At 34.5% G+C, this 18,142-nt stretch overlaps 1 protein-coding gene across 1 annotated transcript; it reads right to left on the bottom strand.

The window, feature by feature from the left end:
- Positions 1 to 8,516: 8,516 nt before the first annotated feature.
- On the bottom strand, positions 8,517 to 10,633 carry LOC149165716 (uncharacterized). The gene is made up of 3 exons (XM_089432371.1): positions 10,187 to 10,633; positions 9,779 to 10,062; positions 8,517 to 9,304 (listed from the first exon to the last, which is right to left on the bottom strand). Exons 1-3 carry the CDS (start codon positions 10,365 to 10,367, stop codon positions 8,618 to 8,620), a joined length of 1,152 nt encoding a protein of 383 aa, XP_089288497.1. The 5' UTR covers positions 10,368 to 10,633; the 3' UTR covers positions 8,517 to 8,617.
- Positions 10,634 to 18,142: the final 7,509 nt, after the last annotated feature.

Here is an 18,142-nt window from a genome sequence, read left to right as displayed (position 1 = left end):
ACAAACATAGAAATGACTCATAACTTCATGTAAGATCATATGGACGTCAAAAAATTTATTTCAAGTTACTATGCAAACATATCTAAAGATATGTATTCTTCATAATTAAAACATATAATCAAACAAACATAGAAATTGATTCATAACTTCATGTAAGATCATATGGAAGTCAAAATCTTTATTTCAAGTTACCAAGCAAACATCTCTAAAGATATTTATTCTTCATAATTAAAACATATAATCCAAAAAACATTGAAATTACTCATAAATTCATGTAATATCATATGGAAGTCAAAATATTTATTTCAAGTTACCATGCAAACATCATTTACATAAAATGTCTTAGACATTTATTCAAAATCATCCATAGGATCTGGCACACAATCAGAATCTACATCTTCAGATAAATGACTGGATGCAAATGAAGATGACCCATATTCTTCTCTTTTGTCAACTAGAGCCCCATTTGAATCAACATGCATGCTAACCTTTTCAGGTTTGAAAAGTTTTCTAGATCTACGACTAGGTTTAGCAGACTCCCATCTCAACACTGTTCCTTCTGGTAGCAACTTCTTCAAAATATTTATGGTCTTGAAGTGAAGAGTTCCTCTCTTTGTTAAACTGAAGTCATAGACAATTATGTCAACATCCTCCAATTTTAAGAGGTTTATGCGGTGATGATTTATATTTGTACCATTGCTTTTTCTCTTTCCACGAATTTGTTTATCAACTACCATCTCTGGCTTGTACACACCATTGAATGGGTGCATATTTGTGGCATACCAATGTACCTCAAAAACTGTAATATATTCATTTTCTTTAATGAATTTTATAACCTTTGCAACCCAAAATGGATAGCTAAGTGGATCTCCATCTGCTAATACTACTATCATACAACCCTCCATAACATCCTACACAGAACCCCTATAAAGGTCTTCCATGGCTTCATGTTGTGCACGTGATCTTCTAGAACCAATATAGATTTCTCTTTCCTCTTCCACTTGAGAATTAATAATGCCTTGAGATTGTTGTTATTCAACATTGTGTCTTTCCTCCTGTTCATTTGGCATATTTTGAGGCCAAATAAATGGAGTCTTCAAAAGTTTATATCATTTCCTGATCTTAAAATGATATAACTTTGATGATTGAAAAAAGACTCCCACCAAACTGAATTAGCAACATCAAAGTACTCATATGTATCTCTAATACATCTTTTTATTTCATGCAGGCATTCAGAATAATTTCTCTCTCTCTTATGCCTTCGTGCATTATGGAGTTCAACAACTAATTGTAATAATATTATCTTTGATGCAAATATTGGATGATCTGGAATGAACTTCAAAAATACTAAACCTGATGACGACCCCCATTCTGCAACAGTTGAATACTTCTTGCCCCATATAAGTGTTTTTCCATCAATATTTTTGATACGAAATTGATGTTGGAAGCTAATGTAATTAAGTTGTTCAATGCATTTCTCCTCACCATGCGATCCCAGAATAAACCTTCGCATGTCAATAGTTTCTTCCAGCACATGAAAAACAGGCTCTACAATGTATGATTTCTTAATACACTCAATTAATGATGGCATGCTACCAACATCCTTCCTTGTCAATGTTGCTGAAAAACGAATAAACATTTGCTCAATATGGTCGTGAGTGTGCCCAACAAGAAGGAAACCAACCTTTACTTTTTTTTAAATTCCCAATTGAACAAGCATGTTTAGATATCCAAAAAGAACTTGATTTTTGTTTTCATGGCTTGTGTTTTCCAATTGCAGATACAAAACTTCAGGAAGAATACTAGACCAATCAGAAAGCACATCATGGATTGTAGTTATGGTAATATTTGTATCATTTTGAATATTTGGAGTTGTGAAGTAAACCCTCGACAACACCTTCCCATTAAAGATAATACATCCAACCAAGTGAAACTACATAAAAATTTCTTCCTGTAAATGTTTTGGTGTGCAGACAAAATGTGGCAGAAGTGTTCTCTTTTGGTCCATACCATCAATTATCAAACCCAAATATTTATTTTGATTATCATAACACTTTTTTTTATGCTTATATTTTTTTTTTCTTTCACTTGTTCACTGATTGTGATGCTCTTGAAGTGCTTTGACAATGGAATCTGCACATAAAATAAAAGAAATCTATTAATAAATATATTTTTGTAGTTGATAACTATCCAATTTTTAAAAATAATGTTATGAATGCATACCTCTTTCTGCCCCTTGACATTTATCCCTTTTTATTTAAGAGAAGAACATGTACTGCAAACCCCCATTCTTGTCTTCTTAGGAATATGAACATTGTTGAATTCGTTCTTCCATATCCTTGTAAAATATGAATATGTAATAAAATTACCATCTCCTTCAACACCTTCTACATATTCTCTGTATAAGTTGTAGATTTCTCATCTTGAGAAATTATCTGGAATATGTATTGTGTCTTTATTTGGCATACACTCTCCATGCTTTGAAAATAAGTCTTTCATCCATGACATTGCAGTTATTGTTGATGGTCCAACCTCTCTTTTATAACGTACTTTTTAATAATATGTAGGATCTTTTTCCAGTGTTTATTGGATTCTTGACAAACGAAAATTACCAATTGAATGCAACATTTTAAAAGCCTTTCTACAAATCGATACATTCCCAATATGATAATCATAACCTGCTAGTGTAGATTGCATGCAAGCCACTAAAGATGAATTTTGCATGCTTTTATTCATTGACAAATATTTCTTCCTTTGCTCCAAAGCAAACTTGAAATCCATATGTTTCAAGCAATCCTTTCGAAAACATTCACTTGAAATCATATCACCGATAGAACTTCTACTTGTGAGATATTTTGTCGTAAACCTTGTATAGCTGGAATATTTTGGATTGATATGAAAATTTCTACTCCTACTCCTGGATACAATATTTTCTTTCAACGTATCCCTCATTTCATTATTCTTTGTAGAACCATTTTCATCATCATTAGGAGGAATATTATACTGATTATGATCATTCTGAACAGAGTTAGAAAATTCATCACCATCATTGCTTGGAAAATATTCATTACCGCCCTCACTTTAAGGAAATTCTTCACTACCAACATCTGCGCTTTTGAAATTCTGACTCAGACGAAATTCTTCACCATCTTCATTACTACTTTTGAAAACCTCACTTGGAGGATTCAATTCATCATCACCATGACTGCCTTTGAAACACTCACTTAGAGAAAATGCATTATGCACATATATGCCTCTAAAATTATCATTTGCAATAAACTCTTCATCCTCCCCTTCATCACTAGTGCTCACATAATCCTTTGGATTGTGACTAAGTGGAAAATATGACTCTCTATTCATAGTCGAATTATCATTTACAGGAAATTCCTCACCCTCCCCTTCATCAGTGGTGGTCTCATAATCCTTGGGATTAGGAATAAGTGGAAACTTTGAATTTATATTTAATGGAAATTCTTCATCCTTCCATTCGTCAGTGGTGTTCTCATAATCCTTAGGATTAGGACTAAGTGGAAACTTTGAATCTCTATTTACTGGAAATTGTTCATCCTCGCCCTCCCCTTCTTCAGTGGTTCTCTCATAATCCTTAGGATTAGGACTATGTGGAAAATTTGACTCTTAAAATTCTTCATCCCCCCCTTCATCAGTGGTGCTCTCATAATCCTTAGGATTAAGACTATGTGGAAAATTTGACTATGGAAATTCTTCATCCCCCCCTTCATCAGTGGTGCTCTCATAATCCTTAGGATTAGGAATATGTGGAAACTTTGACTCTGCAAATTCTTCACCCACCCCTTCATCAATGGTGTTCGCGTAGTCCTTAGGATTAGGACTATGTGGAAACTTTGACTCTGCAAATTATTCATCCCCTCCTTCATCAGTCGTGCTCTTGTAATCCTTAGGATTATCACTGTGGAAACTTTGAATCTAGAAATGCTTCATCAGTGGTGCTCTCATAATCCTTAGGATTAGAAGTGGAAAATTTGACTCTCTATTCACAGGAAATTATTTTTGCTGCCCTTCATCAATGTTGCTCTCATCATCCTTAGGATTAAGACCAAGTGGAAAATTTGTCTCTCTATTCATAGTGAAAGAATTCCTGTTATATTCATCAAAATGAATAGAGTTGTTGCATGACGAAGATGTCGATGCTAAAGAAAGAAAAACTTCATTATCAGAAGAATCCATGGCCTTCAACCAGAAGATGTTGAATGATACAAATGCACTCTCTTCCAATGACAATTTATATCTTAGAGATTGAAAATTTCCCTCTAAAGTTTCCCCCCAAAAAAATTTCGCCGAAAATTTTCCCTCCAAAGTTTCCCCCAAAAACTTTCGCCGAAAATTTCCCCTTAAAAAATTTCACTTTGAAATATTTCCCTCCAAATTTTTCATCTGAAATTTACTTGAAAACATATTACTATACTTTTGGTTTTGAAAAATTTCACCCTAGTTTTTATTCAAAATATTGGCATAAATTTTTGTTTAATGCATTTCTTCAAAATTAAAATAATTTTTCTATTTAAATTATTTAAGTGCAGCACTCCCCCACCCGCCCAGGCCCCCGACCAGCGGTCAAAGGGCCACAGGCCGATTCCCGGAATTGGCCTACGGACCTTTGACCGTTGGCTCGGAGCCCAAGAAGGCGGGGGGCTGCGTGCAAAGGACCAGGAATTTTTTTTATATATAATAACATTTAAATTATTAAAATAAAAAATATATAATTAAATATCAAAAACTAAAAAATAAAAAACAATTTAATTTAATTTAATTTTAATATATTATATATTATAATATAATTTATAAAATTTAATTTAGTTTTTATATATTAAATTTTAAATATAATTCTTTTTTATATAATAATTTTTTTTATATATAAAATTTAATATTAAAATTTATATATAAATTTTTTAATTATATATATATATATATATATATATATATATATATATTTATTCATTTTAATAATTAATTTTTTATATATAATAATATTTTTATAAAAGTTTTGATACAAATTATTTTAAAAAAGTGTTAATTTTTTTTTTAATTTCTATTTAATAACATTTATTTTAATATACTAATATTTACTTTTCATGATCAAAACTTTACACAGTTTCATCTTCTTTATGGTTTTCTTAAAATGTTTTACTTGGTTGTGAATACCTTTTGTAGTACTTTGTTCTTTTCCTCCAACCATTGGTTTGTCTTTTTGGATGCTTGATTTTTCTCACGAATACAAATACTCTCATGCTTGATTATGCTCATGAATACTCTGATTGACACTTATTGCATCTCTTGGAGGCTTTCTTGTTTTAGAGTTTTCCCACTGCTGTGCTCCTTTTTACAATGTCCACAATATTCAAGAAACAACTTTGGTACTCATTGAATTGTATCTAGTAGGCATTTCAACACCACTCAATGGCTCTTAAAATAGATACTTTAAAAGCAATTGAACCTGAAAACTGGAATAATTTGTCGATCTTTACCATTCTAATTTCATTCAAATACAATGACGACAAGAAGAGCCCCACCCAATAAAATATTAAATATTGGCACAATACAAATAAGATCTTCATTGGAAATTCCTCTTGGAAGAGAAACTCCAAAATGGCATAATAAAGCATTTTTTAAACAATACTTGCTATTTTCCTTCGCCTCCACTTCATATCAAGGTCTTCAATAGTATTGGGCATCATTTCAATTGATTTGGAGTCTTCTTGTGCCTATATGAACATGCTAGTTTTTACTCATTCCTTCAATAGACCCTATTCTAGAATGTATTGCAACAATTTTTCTGGCTTACACTCTAACCAACACATCACTAATATCATATCTTCTCTTTGAAGTTTGAACACTTAAATTTTGTTCTCGTTGTCCAATCCAAAGAATTTATAAACAAACTCCAAGAAACACCCCATTCATCTCGAATTTTCCTTTTAGGTCCTCTCCAAAATTCAGTGATACCAACAAATTGTATGCTCTTCTTTTGATAGATATAAGGTCAACTTAATGTTACCTCCAATCCCTCAATTGCTTCCACCATTTTCATAGCCATTTTAACATCGGCAAAATAAAACCTCAAACAAATCTCCCAACAATCTTTAGCCTCATGTTTATTTCCCACTGCCCATGGGTTTCTCATATTTTTCGTTGCCCCATTGAAATCATCTTAGAATTGCACCTTTACACGTGCAATCACGATATTGGCTAAAATTTCACTTGTGTGGCTCTAGGAGTGTTGATGGCCTTGTAATATAGTAGTGAAGGACTGCCTCCCTTAATCATTGTCAACAAACCCACACTACTATATTATATTATATTGTAAGGACGAAAGTGCTACTAACAAGAGTGTCACTGAAAGATATGTTTGACATGAGTATCCACAATGCAAAGTACAATATAATTTATCCATGGATCTCTTGTTTTGAGCATCTTCATCTACTAGAACTTTGTTGATGACTCCATGATGGACTCTGGACAAAAATCTTTGCTAATAAACTCTTGTCAATGGACTAGTGTTTTGTTGATGGAACTATTTGTCAATGAATCTCTGGTCAACAAGTCTCTTATAATGACTCAGCCAAACTTTGCCCTTCTACCATACCCATAGTATATTTTATAAACTTACTTTGGCTTCTCCCATGATGGACTCTGGACAAAAATCTTTGCTAATAAACTCTTGTCAATGGACTAGTGTTTTGTTGATGGAACTATTTATCAATGAATCTCTGGTCAACAAGTCTCTTATAATGACTCAGCCAAACTTTGCCCTTCTACCATACCCATAGTATATTTTATAAACTTACTTTGGCTTCTCCCATTCCTCATTCCACATTTCAGATCAGATGCTCTCCTAAAATAATATATCTTAACTTAGAGATGAGCACCAAAATAAAAAGCTTTGGTGGCATAATATAAATTGAATATTCAGGGTCCTTCCTTACTTGGGATGGCTTATAGCACACCACACATGCTGAAGAATTTCATCAGCAGCCTTCATGTTCACAAATTTTTTAGACCTTTAAAGCATGTTATGAAATAATGCTCAGTTTAGACCCCTCTTTCTACTGGTCACTAAATCTAAAAGATACGTTATCTAGCAAGTTCTCCTACTTTAACACGTTGAGGTGCTCCTAATCTCAGCGGCAAAGGAAACACACAAGAGAGTGTGCTTTATATCGGTTAAGCTTGGGGAGTGCATACCTTTCACTAAGTGAAAATACCGATCTTCCCAAGAAGATTTCTTATGCTTAGAGGTAGTCCTAACTTGTCAACAACTTTTAAAATATTTTTCTTTCTTCTTGACAACCCCCACATCACCTGATACAATGATCATCCCAAAAACAAAAGGGATGCAGGTTGCTACTCATCTTGTAGAAAATGTCTGCATAAGAGATTTCCTGCATACCCAGCAATAACAGTTTGTCCAAATGTTCAACATCACTTTACATTGGAGGTGGCAATACTTCAAAGCTTCAAGTTACTTAACGCTCAACCACTTGCAACAGCTTCTGATCCAACTTAGATTTTAGCCAAACCAACATGAAGGGTTCTCAGTGATAGGATCCAACAAACTAAGTTCTTCACTGTTAGCTTTTTAGGAGTCCTGTTTTTGTCCTATTGGTGTGAGATCCAATTGATGTATTAAGCTTATGGTGAAACTTAGAACCTACAGTCTTGGTTTCAGTAACCTTGGCCATAAGTAGTTGTAAGCAGTAGTAGTCCACATTTCTGTCAGGTGTGTATTTTAATTTTTCTGCAAATTGTTATACTGAGATTTATATAAATAATAATAATAACTTAAATTTTAAAGTTACTATCAAAATATTATTTATAAATAATAATAATAACTTAATTTTAAAGTCATTTCCAAGCCAGATAATAAATGGATTAGGGTATGAAACCCTTAAAATGAAATATATGCCAACAATGCTTTAGATATAATTTCATGTGCGATATATGCCAACAATGCTTTAAGATAAATTTTCTTAAGAGAGGCAATTTAATACTCTAAATAAATATAATTTCATGTGTGATATATGCCAACAATGCTTTAAGATAAATTTTCCTAAGAGAGGCAATTTAATACTCTAAATAAAAATTCTAAATTTAGTAATTGTTTTGGACTTCATCTGAGCATAACAAAGTGGAACAAACTGATTAAAGTTGTATAACAAAGTGGTACAAACTGATTGAATTTCCTTTCATTCAACAAAGATGCTAAAGTACATGGCAAGCTCCTGTCCTTAAACTTTCCTTTCCTTCAATTCCAGCCTTATATTACATTAAAAATATTATTTTGTTACAACCATTCAAAAAGTAGTTCGGACAGAAAGAGTGGAACTTCTGATTAAAAAAGAGGTGGGCCTTTTGCTAAAAATAGCATGGGACCTAAGATAGACTGAATATCTGTGGCATCCAATCCTGTTTTATGTCAAAGGTTGTCTCCAAAGAATCAAGCTGTACATGATTTTGAAGCTAAAACGAGAGATTCAGAATATGGTTTGAAAATAACTATTGCCGGATAAGCTGTACAGGCAGACTCTTATAAAAAAATATTTAACCAGGGACCGACAAGCCTTGCTCTAAGACCATGAACTCATTGGAATTGTATGTCATTTGAGTTGAACCTTGGTAGGTAGTCTGAAGTGGTTAAGCCACTAAAGTAATCTTGATTAAAATCAAGAAAAGTTATTTGGTCTAACTGAGGGAAGGGATTTTGTAGACCTTCCATACTGAAATTATACGTTGATTGTGGCTGCTCCTGCAAGAAATTCTCCAGTCTGAAGCTACTCTGAACTTCTTCTTTCTCCGAAATGGGATCTGAAGATGATGATGGCTTGGAACTGCTAGAATCAGTATGCAGTCCTGAAATTAAATCCGCTGAATTGTAATTTGCCCATTGGTGGTCGATGGAGGGGGAAATTGGATTGAATGCTCTATTCTGTACTGGAGCCTTGAGGGTACTGGCATTGAAAGGGCTTGATGTATTTTGGAAGAAATCCGGGTTCTGCAAATTGAAATTGGAATTCATGGGATAAGAACGAGGGGTAACCACGTTGTGGCTTGTTGGAGAAGGTTCCAATTTCATCAGACGGTCAGAAGATGGGTTGTTCTGTTCAATTCCACTGTGCTCAATTGAAGTTGAGGAGGGTTGATTATCCATATCCTTTTCATCGATGGCTTCCATTGGTACAACATCATGGGAGCTTTCCTTCTGCTCTTGTGCTAACTTCTCAGCACCGATCTTTTTGTTGTATATTCGACAGAGAACCCAATCATCCAACTGCATTAAGAAGAATATTTTCAATTAGTATACACAAAATAAATGACAGAGCAGACAAGAAAATATAGAATCCAGTCCCTAACTTATATTTCATTCTCTAACTATTTTCAAATGGCCAAATCCAAGACAAGGAAAAACAATTCCCAGCCTTTGGGCCTCAGAGAACTGATAGAAAAAAATACAATAATTCTTCCCATAAAAAATGCAAATCCAAGCATTCCACTGACAATAGCTTCAATTGAGTAATCAATCATTTAAGTCCCGTGTCTTTTATTTCTATTGCAATCCAATACAGAACCAATATCTGTGCATTCAGCACCAATATCCTTATTGCTAATGCCCATATGAGCAAACAGGGGAAGAAACAGAAGGGGGAAAGCATGGAACATAACAACCAGAAGCCAAATTGACCCAGTGAACTGTATTTCCAAAACTACCGACTCAAAACCTTACAAAGAGGACAAAAGAACTTACTCTTAAGCTGCCTTTCTTCCTTGCAGGTCTGCTAACATCAGCAAGACGGTATTCGTGCATGATCCAATTCGTCTTTGTGCCTTTGGGTGCTTTCCCAGCATAGAAGACAAGAGCCTTCTTGATGCCTACTCGCTTCTTTCCACCTTTAGCAGTAATGGGCTTATCAGCACCTGTAGCTTTCCAGTATCCAGAACCAGCAGCCCTATTGGGCCTTGATCCATTTGGGTACTTTCTATCCCTGGGAGTGAAAAAATACCATTCCTTCTCTCCAAACAGGGCCTTCTCTGTAAACAGAAAAAAGAAAAGAACAGGCTCTTCGTTAAGTCCTGAAATCCATCTGATCACACCTTCTATAATCTGTTTAGAAATATGTGTACAAGGATTAGAGGGGAGAAATGAAAAATATACCTGGAAGCTGCCATGGATCATATTTGTAGAGATCCACTTCTGCTATTATAGGAACAGGGATCATCTGAGAGGCTGCCTTCTTGCACAAGTAATGCACAACCAGCTCTTCATCTGTAGGGAAGAATCTGAATCCAGGAGGCAACTGTAAGTCAGCCTCTGCATTTCTTCTACTCATACCCATGGCTATGTTTATCCTTGTGTTTTCTTCTCAATACTCCTGATGCTCTGACCTGCTTCTGCTAGTGCTATTTCTTTTGATGCTATGACTTTTCTCTTGATGCTCTGACCTGCTTCCCAAATGCAATTTCTTTCACTGCTTATCCCCTGTCTTGTGTTTTATAGAGATATTTCACTCTGACTTGTGGCGCAAGCAATGTCTGCTTCGTGGAACCAATTACCTTTGGACTATCTCTGTTTGCTGAGTCCGATGAATCTGAGAGAGAAGATGGGATTAATGACATATATAAACTACTCTGTGGGCACCCACTCATTGCTGATAAACCTCACCATAAACCCCTCCCTTCGTTAAGAAGCAGCGAAATAGATGGAATGAATCGATCCAGTCAAATCTGAACGCCTATGACCGACAAAAGACCACCGCCAGGAAGTCAAATTTACCCACGTGCAGGCCCTAACAACCCACTATACCGCAAATTCCATCACTGTTTTACCCCGCCTCGTATCACCCTTCTAGAAACTCAATCGGATTTCAATGGCCGCGCGATTAACCCGTGCGTGCATTCCCCCCTGGTGCGCATTACCGGCAACTTCAAATGTCTGCAGCCGCTCAGGCGGTGACTGGGTGTTTACCCCTTTTTGACGTCCGTCCGACTCTCAATGCCTGACACCCTGCCGTCGGTAACACCACGTGCGCTTCGTAAACGGTATTATCCTTCCCAGCCGTCGCCGTTATAAGTACAGGCAAAAGATATGAACGCCCTTTATCGGCCACTTATTTATTTTTTATTTTACCGAGTTCAAACATATTTATTGAATATATTCACAGCAGAAGCCGCTAGAACTTTTCAAGAAGTCTCTTATCGCTGACGTCATCTGCAACGTCAGCATCCGAATCGACATTCCGACGGGCCAACAGCGGCCCCAGATTCGATGAATCGGGACACAACTGACGTGGCCCGCCGGCTGCCGTTCCCCGGACCTCTTCTGAATAACGTGCGTAAATTCAAGTGCGAACCCCGACTGCCGGAACGTAATCATCGGCGCCGCCTCTGAACAAGTACAGTTGGCGCTGTGCCATCCCGGCCCCATTCCGTGCCAGCGCCCGCCACGTGCCTTTCCCTCTCGTTGCTTGAAGCTTCACGAGTTGACGGGTATTGTTTAATTGCGGGATCGTCACTGATGACGTTACAATGTCGGAGCGTGGAGTCGGTCTTGCTCAAACAGTTACAGTTACCCCCCCCCGCCGTTCATACTGCCAAATTATGCACGGACGGATATCCACGTCGTCTTTACTTGGATTCGCATCTGCCGTTTGTGCTTTCTGACGTGGAAGTTTGGGCAATATTGGAGTAGAAAACACTCCATCTGCGTAGGACGTGGCCATTGATATTTATGTTGAACCGAGATGCATGAAAAAAATAGGTGAAAAGTACTGGGAAAGACTTTGGAATATGTTGAATTTGTCTTATATTTTATTTTTATTACACTATAATATTGTTTTATTAATATATATTATAAATACTATTATATTAGATGATAAAAAAAATTATTATATTTTCATGGTATAAAGTTTATCGATATGAAGATAGATATTTGAATTTTATAAATTATTTTTTAAAATTATTTATGGTCCAAGTATGTACCTTTAACATAAACAAATAAATCTAAAGATTTGAACCTCACATATTTTGATAAATAATATTTCATTATCGTTACTATTGCCAGCTAAATTGTTCTATAAAGTATAATTATTTTTAATTATTTTATTTATAAAGTAATTTTTTAAAATATTTTTAATAATATATAAATTATAATTTTTGTGGTGCAACTCATTTGATGATTCCTACGATATGAAGTATTGTGTAAGAGATCCAAGTTTTGGATCACTAAGAAATATTCTCATCTATGGAGAAAAAGAATATTGTAAGTTTCAGAGATGTAAAGATAATCATTAGAATTGACACCATGTTACATACGGGCTTAATCTAGTTTATATAATTATATATATTTTTAAAATAAAATATTCATGAATATAATTTTAAAAATATATTTAATAATGTCCATAATAAGTATATGATAGGGGTTTTGGTGTAATTTATATTATCAATCATTTGTACACGTTTCGAACCAACAAGTGTGGTTCATTGTTCGGATAAGTTGAAAACTCAGATCATGGATGCATGATTGTTCGGATAAGTTGAAAACTCAGATCATGGATGCATGTTAAATAGAGAGAGAAGATCATCCAACAGCTATATTTGACTAGGAAACGGCTATAATAGACTAGCAAACTACTATAATTAACTAGACTCGACCAAGGGACAGGGACAACGGCTATATGGTTGCATGTTAAATAGAGAGAGAGAAGATCATCCAACGGCTATATTTGACTAGGAAACGGCTATAATTGACTAGACTGGACAAGGGACAAGAACAACGGCTATATTTGACTTGACTCGACCAAGAGATAGAGACAGAGAGAAATAGTTTTTTAATTTATAAGTTAGTTATGTTATTTTTAATACTATCAATGAAATGTATTTAATTACTAATTGTATATAGATAAAAAGTTATAATAGAATATAAAAATTAATAAAGGTTTATTAAAAGAATAACTAATTTAGCTCTTAATCATTTCTACTACTAACCCTTAAGAGAAATAGTATATTGGTTACTAATAAGATAATATTACTAATTAAGTTAATATTTATAATTAACTTTATTTTATTTAAAGGTATAAATATTAATATTATAATATTAATAGTATATGGACTAAATAGTTTATTAGAAGAATAACTAATGTAGTTAGTTAAATAATCCAATTTATCTAATTATAACCCTTAGAAGAAAGATTATCTGGTTTATTATTAATATTATAATATTAATAGTTATTAATAGCTATTAATATTATAATAGTTATAATATTAACTAAATAATAATAATTATAGTTATTATAAATAAATAATAATAATTATGTTAATTAAAAAGATTTATAATACATAATAAAATCGAATCATTCTGCTCTTATTTCTAATCTAGAGTAGAATTAGAAAAATTAAAGTAGATTACTAAAAAATCGTCGAGAAATCGAAGAGCAGAGATGGAATAGAAGACGAGGAGGAAAAAGACAGAGACGAACTTACTAAAATGACAACACAAGGGGCCGAGACCGAGGGTGGTGAGGAGAGGGGGATGGGTTAAGAAGAAAGGGCAACGGGTGCTAATTTTCCAGCCATCATCCCTATTGAGATTGCTCGGCCTCTTTTCAATTTCTATGGCCTCCCTAAATTTCCGATGATGAAAATGGAAATCTTGGCAATAACACAGGCCTCCTCAATACATATGATAAAGTTAATCATAAATATTAACTTAACTAGTAATATTATCTTATTAGTAACCAATATATTCTTTCTCCTAGGGGCTAGTAGCAGAAATGATTAAGAGATAAATTAGTTATTCTTTTAATAAACCTTTATTATTTCTATTATAACTTTTTATCTATATACAGTTAGTAATTAAATACAATTCATTGATAGTATTAAAAATAACATAATTAATTTATAAATTAACGAAACTATTTCTCCCTGTTCCTATCCCTTGGTCGACTCAAGTCAAATATAGCCATTGTCCTTGTCCCTTGGTCCAGTCTAGTCAAATATAATCGTTTCCTAGTCTATTATAGCCGTTTCCTAGTCAAATATAGTCGTTGGATGATCTTCTCTCTCTCTCTCTATTTAACATGCAGCCATGATCCGTTGTTCAACTTGTCCTGACGATGAACCACACTTGTTGGTTCGAAACGCCTTGACAAATAATTGATAATGTGATTTATGCCGAAACCCCTATCATATACTTGTTATGGATTACAGAAGCCTCAATTCAATAATGTCCATAATATCTTAGATAGATGGTGATTGAGTGCTTTGTTAAAGCACTCCTTGATGTGAAATCATATTCCCCATTCCAATTGAAATGATACTTTAAACATGATAAAAATATAGGAGTTGTCTATAATGCGACTTTTTGGAGATTCCGGTGACGGAATCCGGCGGAAGAAATTGAGGTTAAATCTTGATTTGTTGCAGTTAAAATGGTTTTTTAACTGCATATTTGGATTCAGCACCCTCGAAAACCCCTGGGACGCTTTCATTGTGCAGAAACTAGCTATCAAACTTGTGATTCCAATAAATTCCTGCCGGATTTCGACCGGAAAAACCCACCGAAAAGACTTTCAAAAAGTCGCGTTATAGACTATTTCAAAAATATAATTCTACACACTTAAAAATATATATAATAATAAACCTTTTGTTATTACTTCACAAAATTATTTATAATATTAAATTTTAAATATAGAAAAGAAAGTCGCTACGTACCTACTATTTTCAAATTCTAGAGTTTTCCATATCTCTAACTTCAATCATTATAATTCCTTTTTCTTTTAAATATGGCGTGTGTCCCCTTTTTCCGAAAATTGATATATATGAAAAAGCATAGGATGGAGCGTGACATCTATGCACACCATTCTATAGACATTTTTCCAATGGTGATTGGGAATGAAGATATACGTATACATATATACGTCTTTATTTTCGAAAAAGTAAACGATAAGAGTGAAAATTTAAATGATGGTGATTGGGAATGAAGATATACGCATACATATATAGACGTCTTTATTTTCGAAAAAGTAAACGATAAGAGTGAAAAATTAAATGAGCTTTTTCTAATATTATGATTATGATGATAATTTATATATACGTCTTTATTTTCGAAAAAGTAAACGATAAGAGTGAAAATTTAAATGAGTGTTTTTAGTATTATGATTATGATGATAAATTTAAAAATTTAATTATAAAATTTAAATATATTTAAAATTATTAATATTAATTAAAATATATTAACAATATGATCAATTATGATTGTATATACATTTTTTGGTATGATTGTTAATTTAAATTATTATTTTTAATATTTTTAGGGATTTGCAGTGTAAAATTTTCACTCTCATTTTTTAACGAAAATAGGGGGTCTGGTGAAGTGGAAAAGATTTTTAAGATTTTTGTTAGGGATAAAAGTATAAGATTAGATGATTGAATGGTTGATATTTTTCTTCATTTCTTTGATCTGATTGGGGGAATTAATTGAAGTTGGTGTAACACCCTCCTCCCACATTTACTCAAGCTAATTGGTCCACCAGGGTAAACATGTGACGAAGAGTTACTTGATATGATTCAACTCTCCAAGTATAGTTAAGGAAATGAAATCGACAAACCAAAACCAAACTGACATTCCTTATGAGCTACAAGACCCCTTAAGGGCTAACCAACCACTCCAGGTGCCCAACCCTTGAGTTAAATTGCTTTTTACTGACCTAAACCGCCAGTCGCTCCCATGACAAGCCCTCCATGCGAATGAAACCCTCTGGTCGCTCCAACAACAAGGCTTCCATGTGACTGCAATCTTTTTTAAGGCAGTTATGTGCCAATGACCCTGAAATATCACCCACTTTTTTAAGGTAGGACTCATGCCTCTGCCCAAAACTTGATGAAACTCTTAGAAATGATAAATAACAAGAAGACAAGGCCTCTAATGCAAAAATTGAACTAGGAACTAACCAGAATCATCCTAACCATGACACGCATTTTGTCAACACATCATAAACATGTAATGTACAGGTCATATAAACACATCTGAACATAGGGACTGCATACTTATCGGAGAATTGTTAAGAAGGTCTGATGCCCTCTTACAAGAGCTGCATTATCATCTATTAGGTCACACATTCATTAACATTTCATTTACTAAACAAAACATGATGAGATCCATAACCAAAGTCTATCATAAAACCATGCTTATAACCAACATATAACCAACAAAATAACAATGATAAAACAATCATCAAAGCCACATAATAACAAGCACATATACTCATGAAATACAATAGGAAAAGAGCTTTTATTAACACATGCAAAAGCCAACCAAGTTACGGACTTCCATGTACCACCTGACCATAGATTGGGCTAAACCAAATCTTTCTTTCGTCAATCACCCCCATGCCATATTCCAAGCATGAATGTGGGACTCACAACAAAACCAACCAAGGCTTCTCAGGCTTTACTGTTTATCTCGCCATTACTGGTCAAGAGATTCCTAGGCTCGAAACCCTCATCTATACCACCAAGATTTATCATATATCCCACCATTACTATTCAAGGTATTCCTAGGCCCAAACAAAGAAACATACACTACAGGCTTTACTACAATCCTGCCATATATCGGTCAAAGGATCATTAGGCCCTAAAAAAGCATGGATGCATCCGGATCTCTCCACCTAAATCATAAGGAGTTTTCCCATCTCCACCCTTAGGCTTTATCGTGTATCTCGCCATTACTAGTCAACGAATTACTAGGCCTTTGGGAATTTTCCTGAGACCACCCCACTTAGTTTCATAACCATCCGGAAATCCAACTCTACCAAGTAAAAGAACCCCATCACACCATAGCTATCCGGAAATGGAAAGGCAAGGATGAAAACCACTGTCACACCTGGAAAAACCCATGCCAATGACAACAAGAGAACCAAATATACACATGCATGTACCATGCATGCCAAAACTAGCAAGGAAATCATACATGCAACTCGATACCTACAATTAATCCTGATGTAGCCACTTGATCCAACTATTCCTTGCTTGATCTGTACTTCCCTTTGCCTCCTTGTCCTTCCTTTTCCTTCCTTCCTCCAATGCTAGAGTGCTCCAAGAATACTAAGTGTATGATAGTATGAGAGAGAGAATAGAGAGAGAGAGCTCCAAGGTAAAACTGAAAAAAGGTTGTAAACTGATTCTCAAAAGCCTTTTTATTAATGAGGCCTATATTTTCTTCAATTTATGTTATTTTTCCTTCATTTTCCTCCTCACATGCAACATGTGACCTTTCACCTTCCTTTTCTCCTATTTTCCTTAATTTTCATAAACAAATTATGTCAATTAATGTCTCTTGCATTTCCAAAACCTTTGCCATTTCCTTTGCCAATTTCCCCTTAGCCATAATAAACCAAATGAACACTCACTAGGATGGTTTTCCTAACATTGAGCTTGGAATATGTGTCCTATGACCTTGGTCTTATTTTTCCTTTATTAACTTTATTACATGGATTGTTAACCCGTGGCTATTACAGACCTCCCCCCCTTAGGGGAACACTGTCCTCGGTGTTCTATGACACCTACAACCAACAAAACCATTGAAAAACAAAACATACTTCCCATGGAGATTTATAACTTATCGCGTTAAAGTATTTACAATGAACAACCTGATGAAAAGAAAACCAACATGACAAACATAACAACATGACACCCACACTGCTTATTAGAGCTTTATAACACATCTCATTGCGGTATTTACATCCATATACATATATACATATACCAAAATTGCTTTGCCTCAACCGAAAAATAATGAAGGATACATAGCCCGCATTTGATCAACCATCTCCCATGTAGCTTCATCGGGCCCAAAGTGCTTCCACTACACTTTAACCTGCTCGATTGCTTGGTTCTAGAGCATGAGCATCTTTCTATACAAAATTCACTAAGGTTCTAGCTGGAATTATTCTTCTGGCTCCACCTACAATACATACCAATAAATAACATGATCAACATCCTTTACATATATTTTAAGCAATGAAACATGGAAAACATCAAGGAATTGCATTGTCAGAGACAATGCAATTCTATAGGCCATTAGTCCAATCCTCTTAAGGATCTCGAAAGGCTCGTA

The sequence above is a fragment of the Pinus tabuliformis genome, chromosome 5_1 (assembly GCF_031772625.1).
Source record: "Pinus tabuliformis cultivar Carrire ecotype Pingquan chromosome 5_1, CPIR1, whole genome shotgun sequence".
Taxonomy (NCBI): Eukaryota; Viridiplantae; Streptophyta; class Pinopsida; order Pinales; family Pinaceae; genus Pinus; species Pinus tabuliformis.
Note: the sequence above shows the minus strand (reverse complement) of the source record. Positions and strands in the feature narration are given on the sequence as shown.

Excerpts from the sequence above, each read along its gene's own strand:
- LOC149165716 (XM_089432371.1), bottom strand. The coding sequence starts at position 10,367 with ATGGGTATGAGTAGAAGAAATGCAGAGGCTGACTTACAGTTGCCTCCT. Across the intron at positions 10,063-10,186 it reads TGATCCATGGCAGCTTCCAG|AGAAGGCCCTGTTTGGAGAG; the intron begins GTATATTTTTCA and ends TTCTGTTTACAG. Across the intron at positions 9,305-9,778 it reads GGAAGAAAGGCAGCTTAAGA|TTGGATGATTGGGTTCTCTG; the intron begins GTAAGTTCTTTT and ends TTCTTAATGCAG.